This window comes from Trichosurus vulpecula, chromosome 3 (assembly GCF_011100635.1).
Source record: "Trichosurus vulpecula isolate mTriVul1 chromosome 3, mTriVul1.pri, whole genome shotgun sequence".
In the NCBI taxonomy this organism is placed as follows: Eukaryota; Metazoa; Chordata; class Mammalia; order Diprotodontia; family Phalangeridae; genus Trichosurus; species Trichosurus vulpecula.
In genome coordinates, this window is record NC_050575.1 from 209,371,531 (window position 1) to 209,397,757 (window position 26,227).

The 26,227-nt window shown below is 43.2% G+C and overlaps 1 protein-coding gene across 1 annotated transcript in view; it reads right to left on the reverse strand.

Annotated features, from left to right (window-relative positions):
- Positions 1-1,197: 1,197 nt before the first annotated feature.
- KIF3C (kinesin family member 3C) overlaps positions 1,198-26,227 on the reverse strand; it is a 45,679-nt gene continuing 20,649 nt past the window's right edge. Inside the window, exons 4-8 of the mRNA XM_036751500.1 lie at positions 25,544-25,662; positions 24,805-24,921; positions 5,376-5,484; positions 3,921-4,093; positions 1,198-3,740 (exon numbers count right to left, since the gene is read on the reverse strand). Of these exons, the coding sequence (XP_036607395.1) occupies positions 3,647-3,740; positions 3,921-4,093; positions 5,376-5,484; positions 24,805-24,921; positions 25,544-25,662 (612 nt within the window). The 3' untranslated portion in view covers positions 1,198-3,646. The remainder of the gene's footprint in view (positions 3,741-3,920; positions 4,094-5,375; positions 5,485-24,804; positions 24,922-25,543; positions 25,663-26,227) is intronic.

Sequence of the window (26,227 nt, forward strand, 5' to 3'; positions counted from 1 at the left end):
TGTGAAGTTTGGATTCAGTCAAAGGGCCATGCATGGCCTCAAGGCCACAGGTTCCCCACCCCTGGACCCCAGAAGGTAGAACTGGGGAGCTCCAGGAAGGAGTTGCCAAGTAGACTTTTGTGGGAAGAAACTCTTTGTTGACAGTTATCCAAAGTGGACTGGACTCCTTAGGAAAGAGTGGATTTCCTTAATGCTGAAGTGGACTTTAGGCAAAAGCTGAATGACCACTTGGGATGTAGTTGAGAGGATTCTTGTTCCGGTATCAGTGGGGCTGTATAACCTAGCACCATAGGTCTAGAGTTGGAAAGGACCCAAGAGGACATCTAGTCCAGCCCATTCATTTTATAGATGAGGCCTGGAAAGATTAAATGACTTATTGAGGGTCATATAAGTAGTATGTGGCAGTGGTGGCATTTGAACCCAGATCCTTTGCTTCCACAGCCAGTGTTCTTTCCCCTCCCTCAAATTCTGGGTATCAATGGTCTAGTCTATGAATTCTTAGCATGGGGCCTTTGGCCTTGCCTTTTAGTAAATTGTATTTCAGTATAGGTTTCCTTTTCATTTCTGTATTTTAGCTTAGGACTTTAAAAACATTCTGAGAAGGGGTCCATGGGCTCCACCAGACTGCCAAAGGCACCCATAACACAAAAAAGGTTAAGAACCTCTAATCTAGTCCCTAATTGGGCCCTGACAGAAAATTTCCTGCTTGGAGCTGAAGAGGAGATGGTACTTCCAGCTAGGTGCCTTGCTCGATCCCCTCACTCACAAGTGTGGAAAACCATGGAAAGGAGAGACATGGCAGAAGTCTGGTGGCAACATTAGACTGGAGACCTCCCATTTCAGTCTCTGAGAGCTGCCTGCCCATAGATGTGAATCTCTTGGTTGGGGGCCCCCAATCTAGAGCATCAGCACCTACACTGAGGGCAGTATCCCAGACCATGGAGAACCTGGCAATGGGTTGTTCATGGAGGGTTGAGCAGGTGCCCTGTGGTCAAGGTGCCTTTTGGATCTTTTCCCATGGAAGATTCCATGGTCAAGCAGGGAGTGCTTTACCTTACTAGTGCTGAATGAGAGTTGGATTGCCAAATAGCTATATGCGAAGGGAAGAGAATGGGGATGGTGGGAAGGAAAGAAGAAAGGAAAAGAGGGAGAAAATAAAAGAAACAAAGCAGGAGGGAAGACAAGCCACAACCTCAGTAATGATACTCATTCCTTTATTGTTGATTTTGTTCATCTGAATAGGGCTAGGGCTGACAGCTTGCTGGCAGCACCCAATGGCAGGTGCACAACAGCTCAACAGAGAGGCCTCCATCCTAAGCCAGGGGAGACAGAGGATAATATTTATATATATATTTATAATACGTCCTGTATATTCATATGTATAGAGTGACAAGAGGGCCATCATACGGTTAACGCTGGAGTTCTAAATAAATACCATAGCAACAGGCACAGAAATTTGGTCCTAATCAAGGCCTGATAATAGTTAATCCAATGTCTGATCCATGAGAAGGAAAAGAGAGAAACTGAGACCTTGCCACCCCCATCAGCCCTGAACCCCAGGATATTTTACACTGAGTGTGAAGAGTCCTCTTAGTGAGATAAACACATACATCCACACACACGCACACACATAGGTGACAGGCAGATGGGAAGCTCCTCTCATGACCTCAGGTCCAGAACCTCAGACCTGGGGGATGGGAAAGTCAGGGATTGTGCTATAAGACTGAGGGACCAAATTACCAGATAGTGAACAAAGGCAATTGAAGAAAGAGGGTCCCCACTCTTGAGCAAATGTGAAAAGATGACAATAGCTCTGTTTTCTCCACCTTCAAAGGCTTGAGCAAGAGAGAAGGCTTTCCAGGCTTTTATTCCCAGACTGGAAGGTGTAGTCAGGAAGATAGGCCCTTACCTCCATGATACCTGGGAAGCTTCCAGCCAGCTGCCATCTCAGCCCAAGTCAAACCTTCCTGCTTAGTCTTCTGATTCAAGTCCTTTCCTGCTCCAATATGTAACTGTTTCCCTTGAAGAAGAGGGGCTTGTGACCAGAAGCAATCTAGGTAGAAGGTCCACAAGGGCTGAGTCCCTTGAGGAAGCTTGAAGGGAAAATACCTCAGAACCAAAGAAGAAAGGCAAAGTTCAGAGCTAAGAGAAGAACAGGAAGCGTGAATGGGTATATTTCTCTGGGGGCTAAGGAGCAGGGCTATGTGAGGGAACAGTGTCACCCCTGAACATACCAAATGCAATTTGGTATGGTGGGCCTCAGGATTCCTCTAATAAATGGGGATCCCCATTCTGTTGGTGGTGTGACCAAGAGAATCTGAAAGCTTTTATGAGAAGTCACGTGAAATTAGATGAGAAATCCCTAAACTAGTGATTCCCAACCTTCTAAACATGACATTCTAAACATTTATTTCTTTTCACGATTTCTGCCCCTCCTCCTCAAATGTGTATTTTTTAAAAATTAAAGTCAATTAAAATTAAAAGTTTGTTGTTGTCACTGTTTTTTTTAATCCTGTACATCTTCTGAAAGGAGACATCATCGACCAGTATAACAAGGTTTGGGAATTACTATTCCAGGGGCTAATTCACATAATAGCTGCAATGGGCTTGGTTCATTTTCAAGAAGGCAATGTCTCCAAGAACTTGGATTCAGAAGCGATAAGAAGTATTAAGTGAAGCTATTAAGAGAGTGCCTGGGTCCTCTGCCCCTGTGCTGAAAGATGGAGGAAAGCACCAGGTATGAAGGACTGATTTTTTTTTCAAAGTCAGGTTGGTGCTGATCCCTCCTGCAGCTTAGAGCTTGGGGCCCCTCAGTGGCTATGTCAAAACACCGCCTCTTAGACATGGAGAACTGACTTCCCCCCAAATGTCTTCAACATGAGCTTGTAAACGGCAGCAACTGACATCCCCAGCCCTGGCCCTAGGATCCAAGTGAAGGATTGAGAGAGAAAGAAGGAAACAGTTTGTAGAGAGCCAGGACTCTGCATCCAAAAAGGTTGTGACCTGATGCAATGAGGTTATTTGAGTCCTCAGAAGTGTCCTAGAGAAAAGCTGAGAGAGGCTGCCTGGTTCCCAGAGAATTCAAGCTTTAGCCTTGCAGCTCAGCAGCACCTCAGTGCTCCCTGGTTGGCCTTCTGGAACCACCACTGTTGGGAAGCTCCTTTTTCTCTCTGGACAGCCAACATTCTTCCACCATCAGAAGTTGCCTGGTGGTGTCTTTAAGTGCCACAGGGGATGAGAAGGAGGTGGAGATCATGGAATGGGATGTGTAGAGAAGAACACTTTTTCTCAGGCACTGGCCACCTTCCCTTCCAGAGACAGCTGATATGAGCACTGGCCTGAGGCCCATCTGAGGGGTACTGGCAAGAGGGAAAGGAAGCTGCCCATTGACTGCTGCCAGCTCCAGAGGCCTCAGTGAAGGTCATTTCCCCCATACCAGCTGAGCTCCATGAATAAATAACATTAAATAAATAAAGGAGGCTAACAATTGAAGGCAGGGGGACAGTCTGCTAGATTCTCACCCCCTCGCACACACACATACACACACACACATGCACGCACACAAAGCCGCAGATGAGATGATTCGAGACTGGCTGCCCATATCCCCAGAGTCTGTGGGGACAGGCAGCGTGGTCCTTGGAGGCTGTCACTCATGGGCCAGCATCGTAGAGGGACGCAGAGAACTGGAGGCCAGTGGGACATGCGAGGTGGAAGAGGGCAGCAGCTGAGGACTCTGGCACCTAGTGGGGAGAGTGGGTAGAAAGGTGGAAAAAGAACACAAGAAACATGTCAGGTAGGTCTAGCCTATTCTCCTTTACTTTATTCCCCATCAGTGTATCCCCTGTACCTCCCAATAGGTCACTGGGTCCTCCTAGTCCCTAGGTCAAATTCATCCCCCACTGGCCTTTGAGTATACTGACCAGGATCTGGACTTTCGGACTTTAGAGGTGGAAGGTCTTTCAAGGAAGCTGTCCAGACGCATAAGCCTCTCCATGTGCAGTGCCCGGGGATCTTGTTCTTGGTCGTGAGAGAATTCAACCTCAAAGACAGCTGGAGGGGACACATCTAGTTCCAGGAATAGGATGTTCTCTGCCTGTCCCCAGGAAAGTAAAACCAGATATAGGTACAGATGTGCCTAGCACCATGTGCCTTCCCTGCCCACAGCTAATATTGACTGATGATGGTGGCAATGAACGGATCTGGGACAAGGCAGGTGTGCCGCCTCAGCAAGGTCTGAAAATTATATTCCCCTGAGTCTAAAACCGGGTCCCACATTGTCAGGCATGACCAATGCATTGATCTGTTTTCCTTAGCTGTACTTTTTTTGCTGTGAGAGGGTTCCAGTGGGCTAGGGAGGAGTCATTGGGAAGTTATTTACATATGATGTAAAAAATGTTAATATGTACTGAATTTATTTTTTTTATTTTTTTGAGACTGGGTCTTCTATCCTGAGCTGGAAATGCAGGGACCATTAACAGGCTGGATCTTCCTCTGATTGGTATGGGAGTTTTAACCTGCTCTGTTTCTGACCTAGGCTGGTTTGCCCATTCTTAGGCAAGCTGGTGGCCCCCTGTTCCCACGGGCTCACCCTATTGATGCCAGACTGGACCCTTAACTGAATTAGCCCATTGCAGCTCAGAAATCCAAGCCCAAGAGATCTACCAGCTTCAACCTCCCAGGTAGCAAGAATTACAGGCATATACCACCATGCTCAGCTATTTATTGAATTTTTTTTTAAGTATGCACTCATATGTTACTGCTCAGCTGAAGCCTGAAGCCTTTATGGTCATATATGTAGCATATTATACATATTATAAAATAAATTCCTCTGAACCATGAAGGGTAGAATTTCCTAGCATGAAAATATGTTCAGGAGGCACCAGTGCATAGTTCCTAGAAAGTCAGTCTCAGAGTCAGGAAGCCCTGAGTTCTAATCCTGCCTCTGACACATACTAGGCTACATGACTTTGGGTAAATTTTATAGTATCTCAGTGCTCCTGTTAACTCAGTAAGACCCTAGCGTGTTTTAAAAAAAAATTAGCATCTATGAGAACTGGGCTTGATAAATATCTCTCTCCTCAAAATGGAAATAGCTCTGGATTTGAAATCTTAGGACCTGGGTTCAAATCCTAGCTCTGCTACCTGTATTATCTTGGGCCAATCATTTCCATTCTTTGGGCTTCCACTCCCTCATTCATAAAATGAGGGAGCTGAGCTAGAAGAACTCTAAGGTCCCCACCTGCTCAAAATCCTCTTTGTTGTACCCTGCCCCAGAGCTTATACTAGTGATGAGTAGGATAAAGTAGTCAGTGATGATTGAGTATCATATCTTCCTGGGAAATCTTTCCATTTCCCCTCATTCCCTAATCTCTCACCCTGTATCTGGGGTGGGACCCCATTGCCATGGCAACCCGGGCATATTGGCTGATGGGTCTCTTGTAGCCCACTGCTGAGGTTGGCCGCTTCTTCATTTGGCTGTTATTGCTGTAAGAGAGAGATGGTATCAGGATGAGTTTCCTGTGTACACAAAGGAATGGTGACATCATGAAGGATTAAGTGGTCATTAATGTGCCCAGCAGACCTCCAGCCCTGCAGGCTCAGTTGTTTCCTCCTTCTCATTTTGCTGCTGTCTGTCCATTCGAACTAACCTGAACCTGGCCCAGACAGTTTCATATGTACCATCTGTTCCCAATTTTCCAAGTTAAAGGGGGAATGAGGATAGTGTAGGTGAGTGAAATTCAATATCATTGGTCCAAGAGATTTACAAAATTATAGAATCTAGAGTTAAGAGAGACTTACTTCAGTGGCCACCTCATCCAACCCCCATCCCAAAATTATACCCCCTGCAATGTACCAGACAAGGGGTCATGTATCCTTTGTTTGAAGACCTCCAGTGAGGGGCCCCTCTACCACTTGAGGCACTCCATTCCACCTAGGGACTGTTCTCATTGTTAGGAATTTTTTCCCGGCATCAAGCTTACATTTATCTCTTTATAAATGCTCCTAGTTCTACTTTCTGGTGCCAAACAGAACAAGTCTGAAACCTCTTACTCATGACAGTTCTTCAAATATTTTAAGACATTTAACATGTCTCCTGAGTTTTCTCTTCTTTAAACAGCTCCAGATCCTTCCTCCCTCTTCCTCCTACTGACTTTCAACAAGATAACTAATAGGTAATAGTATTGGTAAATCTGCCTTTTTATGGTAGAGGAGAAAGAGCACAGAACTTGGATATGGGTGGATGCGGGTCTGAAGCCCAGGGAGGGGTCTCACTGCTGTCAGTCAATCAACAAGCATTTATTAATAATTGGTGGGTGCCGAGCATTCTGCTAAGTGTTAGCGTTACGGATACAAAAAGGTGATAGTTGTTGCCCTCTGAGAGCGGACACTTTACTTTCTTAAATGGTCATGACGTTAATATTGCTAATAGTATAGATGAAAAGAGGTTTGATGAATCCTTTGCCATTGAAAACAGAACTTCCAACTTCCATGCTCCATAATCTTTTGACAAGAAGCAGGTTTTAACTCAATTCAAAAAGTATTTAAGGGCCCACTATGTGTAAAGGCAGCAGCTAGGTGGCACAATGTATTGAGTGCCAGGCCTGGGTAGTCAAGATCAGATGCCTCTTTCTGAGTTTAAATCTGGTCTCAAATATGTACTAGCTGTGTGACCTTGGGCAAGTCATTTTAGCCCTGTTTGCCTTAGTTTCTTCATCTATAAAATGAGCTGGAGAAGAAATGGCAAACCACTCCAGTATCTTTGCCAAGAAAGCCCCAAATGGGGTCATAAAATGTCAGACGCAACTGAAAAATGACCAGACGACAAAATGTTAAAAAGAACAGTGGTCACACAGAAGTACATATGGTCCGTTCCCTCAAGGAACTTACAGATTTATTGGGAAGACACACGTGAAACAGTTAAATAGCAACATTTAGTAATAATAATAATAGCTAGCATTTATATAAAATTTTTAGGTTTGCAAAGCACTTTACAAATACTTCATTTGGCCTCACAGTGACCCTGGGAGGTAAATGCTGTTATCATCCCCACTGTACAGATAAGGAAACTGAGGTTGACAGAAGTAACTTGCCCATCTAATAACTTGCATCTAGTAAGTGTCTGGGTCCACATTTGAACTCAGGTCTTCCTAAACTCCAGGTCTAGCCCTCCAGCCACTGTGCCACCTTGCTGCCTATGGATTTGGAGTCCAACAATCATGGTTTTACTATCCAGTACTTTCGTGATCTTGACCAAGTCCCTTTAACACTCTGGTCTCTGGTTTTTGCCAAATAAGGTAGGGTGGTTAGACTAAATGGCTTACTACCTATGTGACCTTAGGATTGCCACTTAACCTTCATTGGCTTGACTTTCCTCATATGCAAAATGAGAGAGTTGGAGTAAATGGCCTCTAGGGCCTGGCTCTGTGATCGTGACTCTAAAATCTGGCATTGCCCTCAATCCTATAACCTTTGTTTACCTTTAAAAGATGATACCAGTTAGCAATGAAAGTCAAAAGGTTGGCATCTGGAAGAAGACCCAGAAGCAATGGGCCTAGATTATTCATCCACTGGCTTTGCAGTCCTCAAGTAACTGAATAGGCAGGCAGCCCTGGAAGGCATCAACAATGCTTCTATTTCTGCAGTGGGAAAGTAACGGAAAGTTATGCAACTACCAGCCAGCCAATCAAGTGCTAGGAGCTTTGGTCTCCACCAATAGAGTGGCTCCCACTTAGATGGCTCCCATTGATCCCTTGGCATTGACCGAGATAGGTCATGGAGTACAGACTTGGGTAATGGATGACTTTGGCTTCTCCCCCTGAAGGATTTGGGGCAGTGACAGGAAGAGTGAATAGCGGAAGCAACTGGGGAAAGTATTTTTGCTACTTTGGCTGGCACAGAAAGGAAAAATGCAATCGGTTGCCATCTTGAAGTTAAAGGGCACTTTCACTTGAAGTGAAAGGAATGAAACTGAGGTAAAATCTCTCTCTGAGTCCTGCCTTAATTCAACAAGCAATTATTAAACACCTACTCCCTGGAAGCCCTGTGCTAGTGCTCAAGTATGTGAAGGCTCTTCTTTTGATTTCATCAGCTTAGGAAGCGTCTGGTGTTGTAATATCAGTGCAGATGATAGTCCATCAATAACTCTGATCTAGGGGATCAGAGAGCTTAAATGACTTGCTTTTAGCCACACAGCTTAGGGAGTATTTGAGAGAGAATTTGAATTCAGTTTTTTCTGACTCCAAGCCCAAACTTCTACCTATCATTCTCCTTTACTGGAGAACTGTTTTTTGTCATTTGTTCTCAAAGAGGACCATGACATCAGGGAGGGGATGCCATGACATGCAAGTGAATTGGATTTAAGTGAGGGAGAGCTGTGCAAGGCCACCAGCCTCATTTTCTCCTCCGGAGCCATCTGGGTCCAGTGGCCAGATATAGATTAGGACAACTGGACATGGCCCAGGACGCAATGAGGAACCCTGACCTCTCCTTTTCTTTTTTTTTTTTTGAACCTTGACCTTTTCAAGCTAAGGTCTCTAGTGCAACTCAGTTTGAAGGAGGCAATGCCCACTTAAGTGATTTAGAAAGGCCTCTTTACCTAGGCAAAAAACCAAAATCCATCTGGGAGGGGAAGACCTTCAGGGTTTCTGGCCAAAACAGAAACAATTGCTATTTACATTCATTCTGAGGAAAACTGGATAGAAAGACAGAGAATACCAAACAATCCCTCTAGGCATGGGGAGAGCACACATCTGTTTCCTTTGCAGGAGGGGAGTAGATTTTCACTGCTGCCTTAGTTCCCAGAAAGGGGCAATGTTGGAGGACAGAAAGGGATTGAAAGACAAAGGGAGAAGAAGGGAAAGTAACAGGAAGAAGCAAAAGAAAAAAGGGCAGAAATATGGGGAAGGAAAAGCAAGAACCAGAAAGAGTCAAGTGAAAAAATAATCAGACTAAATTCTCCTGCTTCCTCTTGATTTCCCGCTCTCCTTCCCCCACTCCACCCCACTCCCATCTGAAAGTTTTCTCCCCTGTCAAATCTTCCATAGTGCACTTTGTCTGGATCTCTTCCTCTGCCCCCAGCACTTCCTACCTGGTATCATATTTATGAGAGAGCTTTCAGACTCTGACTGATTATATCTACATATGAAAGCTTCAGAATATAACTGGGCAGGTAGGAGAGACAAAAACCTGGCTCACGGCCTTCAATCTTTCCCCAGCCCTCTCACCTAAATACAAGAGGTAAAAAGGTTAGGAGCTAAGAACAACAGCCAAAACAAAAAAAAAACCCCAAACCACCAAGATGATGTCTGGGGGGAAATGTCCTGTTGAGGACACAGAGGCCTTCTAGCCAAGAATCTGAAAGAGAACTAATAAACAACTCCTAAGGAGAAAATGCTGAGAAAGGCTTTTTTCTAGGGTAGTTTCTGGCTGTATGCTGTATGCTGAAATGAAGGCAGCAGCTTTTCTGAAATAGCTATATAAAATGCTTCTAGCTTATAAGTAAAAGCATGGCAGAACCCACTTTTCTCATGATGAAGAGATAGTACTATAGCTAAGGATTTCAGCTGAAAACAGAAAACAGAAGCCAGAAGCAGAGAGAAGCCCTAACATCACATGGCTAAGTAGGCAGGAGCCAGCACCTCCAGCAGAGACCATCAGGGAACAGGCCCAGCAGGAGCAGCATGAGGACATTACTAGAAGACATCAAAGGCCTTATGACATTGGAGGCATGGGTTATCCCTCCATACATGTGTGCCCTGGCCACTTGTGTTCCCTCTATGTCCATCTCTCTAAGTGTTCTTCCTGGCCAAACATATCCTCTGTGTGTGTGTGTGTGTGTGTGTGTGTGTGTGTGTGTGTGTCCCTCCTCCCAGGTTTCTAGCCATGTATTTCCTATGTGTATATCTCTCTATTTGCGTGTTCTGTATGTCTGTCCTTCCTACTGCTGGTTTGTGTATCTGTGGAAGAGGATGCTTGAGCTTTATGAGAAAAATGTTTTATTTATATTTTTCTACTATACCATTTAATAATTCCTTTGCTTTGAACTAATGGTGCCCTCTGGTTGATGATTAAAGATAAACACATCGATGGGGGCTAATGAGTCATGGTTTTAGTGGAGATATAGACCCACAGAGAACACTGAATCTGAGGTGGCCTTCTTTGGGAGACCCACCCTATGAGTTGGGGGGATGCCTCGGGCACTAGATTTATCTTTGTACATTTCACACTTCCCACTAGAATGGAAACTCCTCAAGGGAAGTGTCTATGCCATTTTTAAACTTTGTACACCCAGTAAGTGGTATAATGCCTTATATATAAGAGGTGCTTGATGAATGTTTGTTGAGGTAAACATTACCCATTTGCATCCATCATTTCCTGAATGTTGTGTGGTAGAGTCATGATGGTCTTTAAGTCAGAAGACCTGGATTCAATTCCTGACTCTATTACTTACTAGTCATATAGTCTTCAGCAAGGCCCTTATCCTCTGTGTGAATCATTTTTCTCCAATGTAAAATGGGAAAATTCTACCCTCATCATGTACCCACGCAGAGCTGTCATGAGGATCAAATGAAACAATATATGTGAAAGTGTTTTATAAACTATAAGGTGATACATGGCTACTATTTATATTTTATATATAGCGAAGGAGAAAAACTCACTGAACATCAGAAATAAGATCTATAGCCAAAGCCGGAGCCTAAAAAGTCAGCTGGCACACTAACTAACTGTGTGACTTCAAGTTGAATTATGACCCCTCTGAGCCTCTATTTCCTCATCTGAAGAATGGGATGACTTCTGCCTTATATAACTTATATAACTCATAGAACTTTTCTGAGGAGAGAATGTAACAAAAGATATGATAACGTTCTGAAAAGAATAAGATAATAGTAGCTCACGTTTATATGGGGCAGCTAGGTGGCACAGTGGATAGCATGTTGGCTCTGGAGTCAGGAAGACCTGAATTTAAAGCCAACCTCAGACACTTAGCTGTGTGACCCTGGGCAAGTCACTTAACCCTGTTTGCCTCTGTTTTCTCATCTGTAAAAGGAGCTGGAGAAGGAAATGGCAAACCACTCCAGTGTCTTTGCCAAGAAAACCCCAAATAATGTCATGAAGTGTTGGAAATGACTGAAAACAACTCAACAATAGCACATTTATGGTGTTTTAGGGTTTGCAAAGCGATTTACATATGCTATCTCATTTGATCCTCCTAACAGCCTTGTGAGGTGGTCACTATTATTATCTCCAGGTTACAGACAAGAAAAATGAGGGTGACTTGCCCAGGGTCACAAAGACATCAGAATGTCTGAGGCAGAATTCAAACTCAGGTCTTCCTGACTCTAAGCCCAATTAGCTAAAAAAAAAAATACAATACAAATGCCAAATATTAGTATTCACATTATAAATAACACAGGCGGTAATGATAAAAACATCTGACTGCTAGAGCTCTCCTTAGAAAATGAATCATAATTAGCAGCTGCCTGGTATAATGTATTGGGTTAAATTAAAGATTACTAGAAAAGGGAGCTGGCAAAGGGTCAGAATGGTCTTTGATAGTTCAGGGAAGACCCCGAGGGTTAGGACCAGGCAGTCGACCCATCCTATATTAAGTTTCAAGGCAATTAAGGATAATGTAGAGAACCCCTGAGAGTTGCCAGGCAAAATGGTTGCGTGAATGTCAACTCCAGGACACGCAAATTGACACAAGGCTCTTGGCAGCAGGGGAGTTGGGGAGAGGGCAGGGAATGTGTTATGTTTTTTCTGTCTCATGACATCGTCCTATTGGGTAAGCAGTGCTACAGGTCAAGTGTCTGCTGGCAGAATGAGCCAATGAAAGATGCCACGAATATTCTGGGAGCGTGCAGAGAAGTCTTTCTTGCAGAGAGTACATAAAACCTCTGTGCTGGCTGATCTCTCCTACCTGGGTTCTGTTCTCTGCGGTCATTCTCTAAGCAAAAAGTATGACTTGTGGCCAGTTGCCCAGAACTGAGGTCATCCTCCCTATAGAGGCTAGCTTGCTCTGGCTATATCCACATCTGCACGGAATCCCAAATGACCATATCTTGATGGCCGTGTGGTACAGCGGCAAGAGTGCTGGAGGTGGAGTCTGGAGGACCTGTGTGCAAATTCTATTTCTCACCCTTGGTAGTTCTGTGATCCCCACAAGTCACTTGACCTATACAAGCCTCAGTTTCTTTACTTGTAAAACAAGGGGGTTGGAATAGGAGTCTAAGGTACTTTCTAGCTCTAAATCTATGATCCTGTAATCTTTATTAACATGTAAATTCATCCCTTATGCTCCATCTCAATGGTTGAAGGCTATCTCAACATTGCTACCTCTTCCCTTTGCCTGTCTCTGGATATTTACCATCCAAGCTGCCATTCAGCTCACAGCACTGTGTCACTTTTCTCCTAATTTGGAGATGTCAAACACAAGGCCTGGGGCTGCATGTGACCTGCAACACTCCAGAGTGTGACCCAGAACCAGATTAAAATGGGGTTCCTATCTAATTTTAAGGTGTCTAGTTATATATATATACATATACACACACACATACATATACATATACATATATGTGTGTATATATATATATATATGTATATATGTCATTTTCTGAGTCAATATGTGGCCCACAGGGATCCTTATGTAGTGGCCCTAATTTACATTTGAAGCTGATAAGTTTATCCCAGTTCCTATTTTACAAATACCAAAACTGTGACCTAATGAAGGTTAAGTTACTTGCCCAAAGTCACACAAGAAAGGAGGAAGAGCAGAGATTTGAACCTAGCTCATCTGACCCTTTCGGAGGACCAGGACTCTTTCTGTTCTATCAAATAATGGCTAGAGATGGTTTTCAGTGGAGTTCTCCAGGTCCTTCCCTTGAACCCGGCACTGCAAATTCAGACTTCTTCCTGGTTTGCCCTTGCTCATATTTGTTACTTCTAGCATTCATTAAGTATCTTCTATGTGCCAGGCACTGGGTCAAGCACCATTGCTCAATTTGTTCTATCCATCCGAATGTCTAACCCAGTGGCAGGGCGAGACATTTGCATACAACTCAGGCATGGTTTGAAAACTACACACAGGCTTTGAGCATTCATACCTGCCCCGCCATGTCCAAATCTTCCATGGCTCCCTATTCCCTTCCAAATAAAATACAAATTCCTTATCCTGGTGTTTAAAGCCCTGCACAATCCAGATCCAATTTACCTTTCTGTCACTGTTTCACATTCTTAGTTCTATCCAAATTGGACTTTTCACTCTTCCTCCATCTTATCCCATGTTTTTCCACTTCTGTGTTTTTTACACAGGTCACTACCATGCATAGAACATACTCCCTCCTCATCTCTGTCTGCTAAAAGTTTTTTCTTCCTTCATGATCATCCTCCATGGTTATATACTCTCCCTGATTCACCTCCAACCCCCCCTCCGTGACTGGAAGTGACCTCTTCTTTCTCACATCACTTTCAGTCACTTTGTGGCCTGGTCCCTTGGCCCTTGCACACTGCCTCATATAATATTTATTTGAGGACGTGTCCATGGAATCATAAGCTCATCCCAAGCAGAGAATGTTGTTTTTCACCTTTGTATCCCCAGTACCACATGCAGTGCTTTGCACATGATGGCTCCTTACTCAGCTCTATGATCCTAGGTTTGCTGAATGAATAGCAAATTCACTGTAACATAGGCAACTTGACTTCTCGCAAAATAAACACCTGTGTATAGCAGACAGAATTTTTGACATTAAAAATGGGCAAAAAAGTAATGTTATTTTTGGTGGGGGGAGGCAGGGCAATTGGGGTTAAGTGACTTGCCCAAGGTCACACAGCTAGTAAGTGTGTCGAGTGTCTGAAGTCACATTTGAACTCAGGTTCTGTGCTCTACTCACTGTGCCACCTAACTGCCCCTTCCCCAAAAGTACTATTAAAGCCATCCCTTGTTACAGTCTGTTCTCTGTTGTACCTTAAGATTCCATGTTACTTTGTCTTGACTCCAGGCTAAATACTGATTCTTTCCCCTTTTCTATCTCATTTTCTTGCTTCTTCACACCAAGCTCTTATAAACGTTTCTCTTCTAATTCCCTTTTGTTTCACACTGATCTGTGACAACATTTAGGGACAGTCCTCAGGTATGAAGAGCTTCGAGATTCAAGATGGCAAGGAATTTGCTATGTCTGGGTCAAGAGTAGGGAAGACTTAAGTTCAAATCTGGCTACAGACATTTACTAGAGGTACGATCCTGGGCAAGTCACTTAACCTCTGTCTGCCTCAGTTACCTTAACTTTAAAATGGGGATAATTTTATATAACCCTCCCACGATTGTGGGGATCAAATGTGATAATATTTGCAAGGTGCTTAGCATAGTGCCTGACACATAATAGCTACTTGATAAATATTTGTTTCCTTCCCTGTGGCTATTCCAGGGGATGGAAGGGTCCTCATGTACTTTTTGCCTCTATAATGGAACCATCTGTTCATTCTGTTCAAATCCTATTCCAAGGGCATTTTTCAGTGACAAGGAGTATAGTCTCCTTAACCTCCAAGGCATTTTGCTCAGAAGTCCCTTTGGAGGGTAGAAGTAATTGTGGTAGGGATGGGTCCATGTGAGGAGATCTGCAAAAACCCAAAAGGGCCAGTGGTAGGGCAAGGGCTAGGGGCCATGTGTGCAGCTGTCATATGGTGTTAGAGAAACCGTCAAATGTGTAACAGCAGAAGATATCATATCACCATGCTTTTAAAGGAAGGTCCATCAAGAGAAATTGTCCAAATGAAATGTCACATGAATTAAAATATTTCTAGGATTACAGAGCTGGAAGGGACGTTGGGGGGTCATCTAGTTCAAAGAAAGGTGTCAAACACACAGCCTGGGGCTGCATATGGCCCATGACAGTCCCAAACGAGCCCAGGCTAGATTAATAAAAACTTAGCTCCTAGATGATGTTAATGTACTAATAATAATAATAAAAGAGAAATCTATAAATGTATATGGTTCTCTAACTCAGGATGTGGCCCACAGGCATCCTTACGTATATTGAGATATTGAGTGGCTCTCTTCTCTTTCTCTCTCTCTCTCTCTCTCTCTCTCTCTCTGTCTCTCTCTCTCTCTCTCTCTCTGTCTCTCGGAAACTGATATAGTTTATCCCACCCTCTCTTTTGCAGATGAGAAAACTGCCATTTAAGGAGGTTAATGCCAGGCCCAAAGTCACATAAGAAAGAAGAGCAGAGATTCGAACCCAGCTCATCTGACTCTTTCAGAAGACCAGGACTCTTTATATTACATCACATCATGGCTGGAGATGGTTTTAAATAAGATCATTGTGGTACCATGGTTAGAGTGGGTGCTTTGAAGAAAAGGAGTTACTGCAGACAGCTGGATGGTGCAGTAGATAGAGTGCCAGGTCTAGAGTCAGGAAAACTCATCTTCCTCAGTTCAAAATTGGCCTCAATCACTAGCTGTGTAATCCTGGTCGAGTCACTTGACCCTGCTTGCCTCAGTTTCCTCATCTGTAAAATGAGCTGGAGAAGCAAATGGCAAACCACTCTGGAATCTCTGCCAAGAAAACCCCAAATGGGGTCACGGAGAGTCAGACACAACTGAACCACAACCAAATGACAACAAGCAAAACTACCTGGAGAAGCATCTGCCGTCAGCACGTATCAGGTTCGCTGTGTGTGAAATGGGATGGGGCAGATATCTACAAACAAAGGTAGGAGGGCAGTTCTAGAAAGCTGATGTACTAGAAAACAAACAGTTCCAGGCAAATCAAGTGACTTCTCTTGGCTTTAGTTTCCTCATTTGTAAGATGGAGATGATAATAATAGCCTCTACCTCGTAGGTCTGTTGTGTGAATCAAATGATATAACACATATAAAGTTCTTTACAACCAAGTTGTGAGGGGGCAGCTGGGTGGCACAATGAACGGAGCGCCAGCCCTAGGGTCAGAAAGACCAGAATTCAAATCCAGCCTAGACAATTATTAGCTTTGTGACCCTGCGCAAGTGACTTAACCTCAACTGTCTCCCCCCAAAACACTTTAGCACTGCTAAATCTCTCTCACTCAGTTGTCTCATCTGTGAAACGGCAATAATAACACCTGCACTAGCCAAGGGCAAATGAAACCAAAAGGCACACATTTCCAAATACTATGCTTTTTTTTTCCGCCCTTAAAATGACCTGAACTGTTCTTGTTGGCATAACACGGTGGCCCAATACAAACTGAAATCTCCAACATTTGCACTAACAACACGCAGTGATTCTGCAGCTTGAAGCCTTTCTGTGGACTGAAAACTGTTTTCTAGCAGTTAGAGTGCTAGGCTTGGAATGAGGAAGACCTGGGTTTGAGATCCTTTCTCTTGTATTTACTAGCTGTTGACCTCTACCTCAGGTAGCTTTTCCTAACTGTCACTCTCTGTGAGTCTCAGTTTCTTCATCTGTAAAATGGGGATAATAGAAGCACCTGCCTCTTAGGGATGTCATCAGGGACCACTGGGCTAATTTAGGTACTACAGTCGAAAGAACATCAGCTCAAATTTGGCCTCTGAAGATTACTACCTTTGCGACCTTGGGCAAGGCACTTACTTTCTTTGGGCCTCAATTTCCTCAGCTGTAAAACGAAGGACATAGACTTGGCAGCCTTTGAGGTCCGTAGCACTTCTAGATCTCCGATTTTATGTAAAGTCCTTTGCTACATATGGGTGAGCTATTGCTTATTACCCCAAATTACATCAGCAAAGAACAAACTGTAGCAGGTTCTATCGGGGCCAGACCATGGGTCTGACATCTCGCCACCGGCCTACCTGAGTTCAGGAAAACTCATTATCAGGGTGTGGCCCAAACCAGATTAAAATGGAATTCTGATCTGATTTTAATGTGTTGATGTAGTAATAAAAAAGAAACACATAAACGTGTGATTTTCTAAGTCAGTATGTGGCCATCATTGGGAGAAGAATTTTTTTCAGGGACAGCCACTCATTAACTAACAACTTATTAAGACTTCCGCTGCTGCAGGGGATAGTTGTAATCTGCATGGGAACTGAAGGACAACCAACATGGTTGGAATCATAGATCCCTGATGTATTTGAGAAGCCAAAAGGGCCCTTGCTTTCTATCTGGTTCAGCCAACTTCATTAAAAACTTGTGAATTACTTAAGTGATAAAAAAAATAGTAGGAAAGACCAATAACTTTCCTCCTTTATGTGGCATGTAATTCACAATAATTTCAAGAGGGAAGGGGCCTTGAAGATAATTTGGCTTGACTCTTTTATTTTACAGATAAGAAAACTGAGGTTAAGAAATGCAGCACGGATCTTCCACAATAGTACAGCTAGTTAAAAGTCAAGTCTTGTTAAAGTCAACTGTTTCTCAATATTCCCTTTTTTAAGGTGACATTTTTTTCTCCATAAGTTTTTGACACAAAATTGGCCACCTCCCATATTAGGTCCTTCCTGAGCTCCCTATTTCTTACCATTCTTCCTTCTTGAATTTGCTTATGCTTCCCCTATCAAATTACCTTGTATTTACTGTATAGAGAGAGACAGCATAGTGTAGGGAATAGAGAGCAGGCCTTGTAGGCCCCAAGAGGTGGGTTCAAGGCCTGCCTCTGACACAGGGATGGGGAACCTGTGGCCTCCAGGCCACATGTGGCCCTCTAGGTCCTCAAATTTCATTGGATTCAGTCAAAGGATGGCATTTGAGGACCTAGAGGGCCACATGTGGCCTTGAGACCTCAGGTTTCCCACCCCTGCTCTGGCACATACTGTCTATATGATTCTGGCAAATCACCTCACTCTCAGGGACCCAGGAAAAATTTCAAGACTGTAAGTAACAAATCTGTCTTAGCAGGGGTGGTTTTTCTTTAGAACTCCTTACACCAATGAAATCACATGTCACCCCCATCCCACCCCACCCCCAAAAAGCATATGTGATGTAATATCCTTCAAGGCCGAAACTGGGTAATTCTAGTCTCTGTGCCTAGCACAGTGTCTGGCACATGACAGACAGTTAATAAATGCTTATTAACTGAGTGTTTAATTATTTGAGTACATGTTGAATTCCTCCAGTAACATTTAAACTCAGTAAGAGCAGGGACTATTTCATTTTAGTCTTTCTGGTCCCCAATGCCTTGTACACAGTAGGTACTTAATAAATATTTTTAATTGCCTTAAAGTCAAACGTAATAAAGTATTTCTTTCTCCTATTGATTCATCCTATTTATTTTGATATCTTTTACCCCACCACTTTTATCCTGAATAGTTTCTGTTCATAGACATATTGTTAAACATTAATCTGTAACCACACTAAACCAGGTATGCCTAAGGACATACCAAATATAATGCAAGGTTACTGAAGGGGACAGATTCCAAAATTAGTAAAACAGCTGTAGGAGGACAGAATTTTTCTAGGGCCAAGAACTCAAATCAGCCCCTGCTGGGAGGTGTTGCTAAGAGAGATCAGTAAAACAGACCTGGACAGTAAATGTTAGCATAGTTTATAATTTAAGTCAGATGCTGGAAGCTTAGGAGTGGCTTCTTTAAGATACGGAAAAAACCCAAACAAACAACAGAGGTAATGTAAGGTAAAGAGGCCTCTGAGGATTGGTCAGGGAGATAGATGCCTAGGGGTTTCTGGCTCCCAGTAGGAATATGCTGCACATCTGGAGAAAAGGTGATACTACTTCAGCAGAGCTGAAACCTCTGGCAAATTAGCTCTGCAAAGCAGACTGCAGAAGATGGCATCCTACACATGAGACACAGAGTAAGCATCCCCAAAGGTCTCAACGGTCAAGAAGGACTGGTTGTGTCTAATCTACTGTCCTCTGCCTCCTCTCTTTTTCACAGCCAAACCCCTAGAAAGGGTGTTTGTTCTCCCAATTTATAGTTCCTCACCTCCACTTGCTTCTCAACCCCTTGCAGTCTGACTTCTGACCTCAGCCTTCACTGAAACTGCTTTCTCCAAGGTAACCAGCAGGCTCTTAACTGCCAACTCCAATGACCTTTTCTCAGTTCACATTCTATCTGGCCTCTCGGTAGCCCTTTTCTCCCCCTCCACTAAGTTTCTTCCAACAATCCATGTTTTTGTTTTTACATCAAGATCATTTCTGGATATGTCCCCTCCTCCCACCTTCCATATTCACATCAACACTGAATCCTTCCTTGTAACAAAGGTTGTTTGTCCTTCATTCTCGGAGAGGCCCAGTGCATCAGGAGGGTGATGTTATGACTTGCAAGTGATTTAGATTTAAGTGAGGCAGGGCTGTGCAAAGTCATCAGCCTCACTCTCTCCTCCAGACTCATCAGAGTCCAATGGCAAGACATAAATCAGGACAACTGTTAATGGCACCAGATGTAGTGGGAGACTGTGGCCTTTTAAAGCTAAGGTCCTTCCCAGGCCTCAGTTTGTCTGAGGCAATACCCATTCAATGATTAAGGCTAGGTAAGAAAGAACTATTACGTGAAATCAACTAATTTGGTGCCTGAATATGTATAGAAAATCCTATACCAGCAGCACTTTACTCTCTCCTGACACTGTCAACCACTCCATCCCCTTGAATGCTCTCTCCTCCTTTAGCTTCTGTGGTGGTGCTTCTCTCTCTTGGTTCTCCTCCTGCTTCTTCAACTGATTGTTCTCTGTCTCCTTTGCTGATTAATCCATCAGTCAACAAGCATTTGTCAAACACCTCCAATCACATCCTTTTGTTTTATTTCTTTTTTGAGGGGGGAAGGCAGGGCAGTTGGGGTTAAGCGACTTGCCCAAGGTCACACAGCTAGTAAAATGTGTCAAGTGTCTAAGGCCGGATTTAAACTCAGGTCCTCCTAACTCCAGGGCCGGTGCTCTACTCACTGCACCACCTAGCTGCCCCCATGTCACATCCTTTTCTTGCCCACAAAGTGTGGGCTTCATTCAAATCTCTGTCTCGAGTCTTCTTCTCTTCCTTGGTGATCTCATTAGTTCCCATGGGGTTTAATTATCATCTTCTTGCAAATGACACCCAAATCTATATGCAATTCTAATACTTTTTTTTTCCTGAATTTTAGTCCTGCACTACCAACTGTCTGCTAGGCATCTCCACTTGGATGTCCCATAGACATCTCACACTCAACACATGCAAAACAGAATCCATTAAATTTTTCCGCAAATCCAATTCTCTTCCAAACTTCCCTCTTTATGTTAAAGGTACCAACATGTTTCCAGTCAACCAGGTTCCTAGCCTTTGAATGATGCCTTCCTCCTACTCCTTCTCTTTCTTCTTCTATATCCATAGCTAATCAGTTGCCAAATTTAGAATCTACCTCTGAATCATCTCTTGCATCTGTCCTCTTCTCTCCAACCTCTGCTCTAGGTCAGGCCTTTAGTCCTTCTTGACTGGACTACTGCAGCCAGACTAGATTTCCTGCTTCCTGTCTGTCCTTTCTTTAGTCCTTCCTCCACAAATGGACATTTCAAAAACACAGATCTGACCACTTCACTCCCTTAATCCAAACTCTCCATTGACTCTCTATTACATCTAGGATACAATCCATCATCTAGTCTTCCATGAAGTTTATCCACTACCCAGCTCCTTCCCACTCACCTTTCCAATCCTATTGCACATGATTTCCTTTCACACACTCTCTATTCCAGTTAAATTAGCCTCCTAGCTATTCCCTATACATGATATTCAATGTACTGATCCAAGATAATTCTAAAAGCCTCATGATAGAAAATGCTATCCACGTGCAGAGAAAGAACTGATGGAGTCTGAATGCAGATCAGGCATACTATTTTCACTCTCTGTTTTTTTTTCATTTTTTCCTTTTGTTCTGTTTCTTCTTATACAACATGACTAACGTGGAAATGTATTTTACATGATTGCACACATATAACCTATATCATATTGCTTGCTGTCTTGGGAAGAGGGGTGAAGAAGGAGGGAAGGAGAGAGAAAAATTTGCAGCTCAAAATCTTATAAAAAAAATGAATGTTGAGAATTGTCTTTGCATGTAATTAGAAAAAATAAAATACCATACACATGATATTCAATTTCCCATCTCTGTGCTCCTATACCTGGAACATGATCCTTTTTCACGTTGACCTTTTGGAATTCCTAACTTTCTTCAAGACCTAGCTCAGGTGCTGTCTCCTCTATGAGGCCTTTCCTTGATTCCTCCTAGTCACTAACCGTCTCTCCTTGAAATTGCTTTATATTATTTTTGTATATACTTAGTATTTGTTTATCTATGTATGTATATGTATACATATATGCATATTACATATACACATGTATGTGTATACTGGTAAGCTTCTTAAGGGCAAGAACTACTTCATTTTTATCTTTGTATTTCCAGCACCTATCACACATCACATTATACATATAAGAAAATGGGTATTGAATAAACTTAGGAGGCAAAATTGTAAAGCCCTATACTTGAATTCAAGAGGCAAGGTCTTAGGAAGTGATATTCCTGCCCTACTCTGTCCTGGTCAGACCCCATCTGGAATTTTGTATTTAGTTCTAGGTTTAGGAACCTTTTAGGAAGAACACTGATAAACTGGAGGATGAGCAGAGGCAGGCGATCAGAATGGCAAGAGGACCTCACGGTATGAGAATCAGTTGAAGAAAATGAGAATGTTTAGCCTGGAGAAGAGACAACTTAGGGAGAATATGCTAGTTATCTTCAGGTATGTGAAAACATAGGGAAGAGGGATCAGATTTGTTCTGTTGACTCCAGATGACAGACAGAACCAGGAGCACTGCATGGAAGTTACAGAGAGGCAGTCTGATATAATTAAAACTATTCATAAATGGAAAGGGCACCTTAGGAGGTGCTTCCCCTTCCTATTTCCCAGAGGTCCTGGGCAGTGGCTGGATAACCATTTGTTAGAGAAGTCGTAAAGGGGATTCCAATTCAGGTATGGGTTGGACTAAACGATCTTGGAGTTTCCTTCAAACTCTGAGATTCTCCAAGCTACTGGACCCAAACAAAGCTGGAGCTTTGAGAGACTTTCAGAAAGTTAAGTAGAAGGAACTTTATACTTCATCTAATTCAACTGCCTCATTTTTTGGTTGAGCAAACTGAGGTCGAGAGAAATTAAGGTCTTTGTGACCTTTGTTAGTGGCAGAACCAAGGAGACCCAAGTCTCCTGACACCTCTTCCAGGACTCTTTCCATTGCCATGAAATATCTTTTTAAAGCTAAAGACAATAAAAATAAAATAAATATAATAAAATAAATATTTTATAATATTTATTAATATTAAATAAAAATAGCAAAAATAATAATAGTTCATTTATATAGTGCTTTGAGGTTTGCAAAGCTCTTCAGATGCATTATCTTATTTAAAGTAAGAATAAAAGGCAGGCAGCAGTATGGTGCAGAGGAAGGAGTACTGAATTTGGACTCGGAAGCCTTGGGTTTGAATCCTGCCTGAGCAACATCTCCGGGCCTCACTTTCATCAATAATACAATGAGAAAGTTGGACTAGATGCTGAGGTACTTTCCACCTCTAAATCTATGATCCTGTGAATAAAAGAGAAAAAGTACTAGGAATGGTAACATTTAAGAGATTGTAAGTAAGAATACCCAATTATATCCTAGGGAATCTTTCCTTTTTCCAAAAACTGTTCTACAAGTCCTACGTGTTTTAATGTTTGGCTTTTTAAAAAATTAATAATCTTGTCATCAATAAAGCTGGTTGTAAATCTGGGAACCAGATGATGTCTAGGGGTCTCCTCCACCTTTTCATTGATGATTCTGAGCTACCACATGAATCTCAAAAAAAAACCACCCACCTACTGGGGCTCCTATGAGCAAGGCATCCTACTACCACCTGGTGGCAGCAGACCTGAATTTCAGGGAATTAACTCCCTTGGAAACTGAATTTACAAAAACAAATGATGACACTCTGTGGCAGCCTCTTTAACTCTGATCAAGGTCAGGGTCACCACTTCAGATTGCATAAATGAAGAGTGTGACTATTCTCAACCCAAATCATGAAATAAGGAGCTCCCTGAGCTTCACCTGAGAAGGTGACAATGCCTCTCTCTCTCTTCCTGTTCCAGTTGCAGGGACTCTGATGTCAGATCTGGAGATGATCAAAGATATTAAAGCTCAGTGACCTCAGAGGCCACCAGAGTTCAACTCTCCTTTTTTCTTTTCCAAAACATATGAGCCACAGAGGACAAAAGCGATTTGTCCAAAGTCATCCAGCTGGTACACAGCAGAGCTGGGAGTCAAACCCACATTTCCTGACTCCAAATTCATCTTTCTTTCCCCAGTACTTCATTGGTGGTTGTGCCTCCTTAGCAAAGTGATGGCAAAGCGTTTGTGCACCTTGGGTGAGCTTTGAAGATCTTCCTCCCTACCCCATCCCTTGGAATCCACTGGAGGCTTTGAGCTTTAACCATAACACATGTGAATTCACATCACAGACTCATTACCTACACGCTGCTGAAAATGGCATTTTCTGGCATTAAAAATATGTGAATTTGGTAAAAAAAAAAAAAAAAAAGGCAGAAAGGGGCTGAGAGCTGTGTCAGTGGAAGACATACTCACACCAATGAAAACAGGGTTGCATGAGATACTGAAGAACCAGTGTAGCAAAAAAACCATGGTCTAGTGGAAAGAACATAGGATTTGGTGTCCGGGGATGTGGATTCCAATCTTAGACATACCTGTGTGACTTGGGGCAAGTTGCTGGCCATTTCCAGGCCTCAATTTCCTCATCTATAAAATGAAGGGGTTGGACTAGAAGGCCTCTAATGTTCCTTCCAGGTAGAATCATGTGATCTTAAGCAATATTTAAAAGTGTCCCAGAGGGAGGTAAGAGTGGGTGTGGAACACTCAACTGATATGTCATATAATTTTGCGGAACAGATTTTTAAAAATCTCTTTTTTATTTTTTGTCATGAGGGATAGCTTTCGGGGCAGAGGGAGTTGAGGGCTATGTTAGAAAACAAAGGTAATGTAAAAACAAAAGATAGCAATACAGTTTTTAAAAATGTGTCCTTCACTGTGTCCTCTGTAGGTTGCACTCTGTGTGACCGCCTATACTGCCTACCCGTAGACCTGGTTCTCTCTGGGAGAGAGGCAGAGGTATGGCCTTTGGACCTCTTTAAGCAGAGCTCTGAATGTGAATTAGCAATTCCTTGGCATTATCACAGGACTGGGTGTGGTCTTCCATCTAGCACGAATAGGGAGGTGTGTTCTACGTAAGTACCAGCAGAGGGAGCTCTACACCCAAGTCACAGGAGTACAGAGTCTATACCTGAAGGATGAAGAGAGGTATGATGGTCAAATCTCTCCTCTACTTTAAGCTGTACCAAAGAAAGGACCTACCAGAAGGGTTGGTATTTTCACCTCCTCACAGGACACCCTCCTTCCCCAATAGTACTTTGGGTATTCTAAGACACCTCATCTTTTTGGAATTCATAGGATCATAGATATATAGAGCTGGAAGAAAAAAAAACTTAGAGGCTATCAAACCCTTTCATTTTACATTTGAAGAAACTGAGGCACAGGTAGGTTAAGGGACTCACTCAATTTCATAAAGCTATTGAGCATCCGAGGAAAGATTTGAACCTGAGTCTTCCAGGGCCCTATTTACTATACCATACTGCCCACCAACTCTTCCCTTTGAGATATCTACTCTCCTCATGGAGGTTCCCTATATCAGAACATGGAAAAAAACAACCTCCTACTCAGAATCTGGGCCACAGACAGCTGTATTCCTCCCTTCAGTCTTCCATGATGACCTGGGACCTCTTGACCCTGCCTAGTAGAAGAGCCTGCAGAGCCCCACCTCCGCTCCCTGGGTAAGTCCACTTACACTCCAGCTGGCACCAGTGGCTGGAACTTCCATTGCTCCTCCTCACAGTCCAAGTAAAGACGATTCATGATCTTATTCTTCTCCTCAGGAGGGATGAAGTTTTCAATGATCAGGTATCTGGGAATGGGAATGGGCAGCAGGAGGGGCAAGAGAAAAAGTGAGCGTGGTATACGTAACAGAGGATGGATTGGCAAATACGTAACAGACACATAGACCCATAAGCCAAAGATGGGAGGTTAGTGGGGGGTGGGGGGAAACAAAAGGAAAGTTGGCATTAGTAAAAAACAAAACAAAACAGTGGAACTCAACATCTCTGGAGACAAAGAACAAAGTCTAGCAATTGAAAATGGAAAGCACCTAGTGTGGGCTAGTGCATATTAGGGTGTTTGATAAACAGGAGGAGGAAATCCTCAAAGTCCTGACTTTCCAGCTTTTGGCCTATCCGACCTCTATCCTGGCCTTAGGTAACATACCATTCTCCTCTATGCCATACCAAGCCCTGACTCTCCAGCCTTAGTCTTAGGGAAGACGAGACTTTAGTTTGGCAGAGGTGATCAGAAGAACCCCTGCTCTCAATCTACTGCTACGTGTGAGAATGGTCAGCATTGCAATGGGGAAGTCCTGGCAAAGGAGCCTGGAAACAAAAACCGGAGTGCAAAGAACAGGGAATGAGAGAGGGACTAGAGAGTTTCTAAATGGGCAGAAATAACAAGTTAGGAAGGGGAAAGATGCCTCCTACTTGAGCTTGAGTTCCCGGGTCTGTTCATTCTGTGCTTCCTCCAGGTCTTGCCGCACACGGATGTACTCATCATGCTGGTCCTGGATTTCTGCTTTCACTGCCTGCAGCTTAGCGTAGAGCTGGACAAGAGATAGACCATGTATTCAGAGTCAGCCCTGCCTAGCATGGGATGGGGTGGCAGCAACGGCCTCTACCTCTCACTGGTCCCAGGAAGGATTTATTTGGGCTCCAGAGAACCACTTCTTTCCTTGAAAGGGAAGGAAGGATGAGTGCCTGGGCCTGACCCTTTCTTACTGCTAATAAAGCTCAAATAAGATGCTTATAGACCTACTGCCATCCCTCTCTTCCACCAAAGATGCCACTACCACCCCACTCTCCCATGGCTATGATCAGAGAGAAAAAGAGGAGCCCATAGGGATATTTTGAAGATAACTGGTATCTCCACATCACCAGGCCTTCCAGGGACAACAGCGTTACAGGAATAAGGCCCTTTCTGTTATAGTGAAGGAAGACCAGAAGGGAAAATCATAAGATCTTAAGTTTGGAAGTGGAAGAGACCTCAGAAGTCATGAAGTCCAACCCCCTCATTTGACATTTGAAGAAACAGGCCCAGGAAACCTAAGTGACTAGTTCAGTATTACACAGAGGTGGGATTTGAACCTAGGGTAATTAACCATGTTTCCC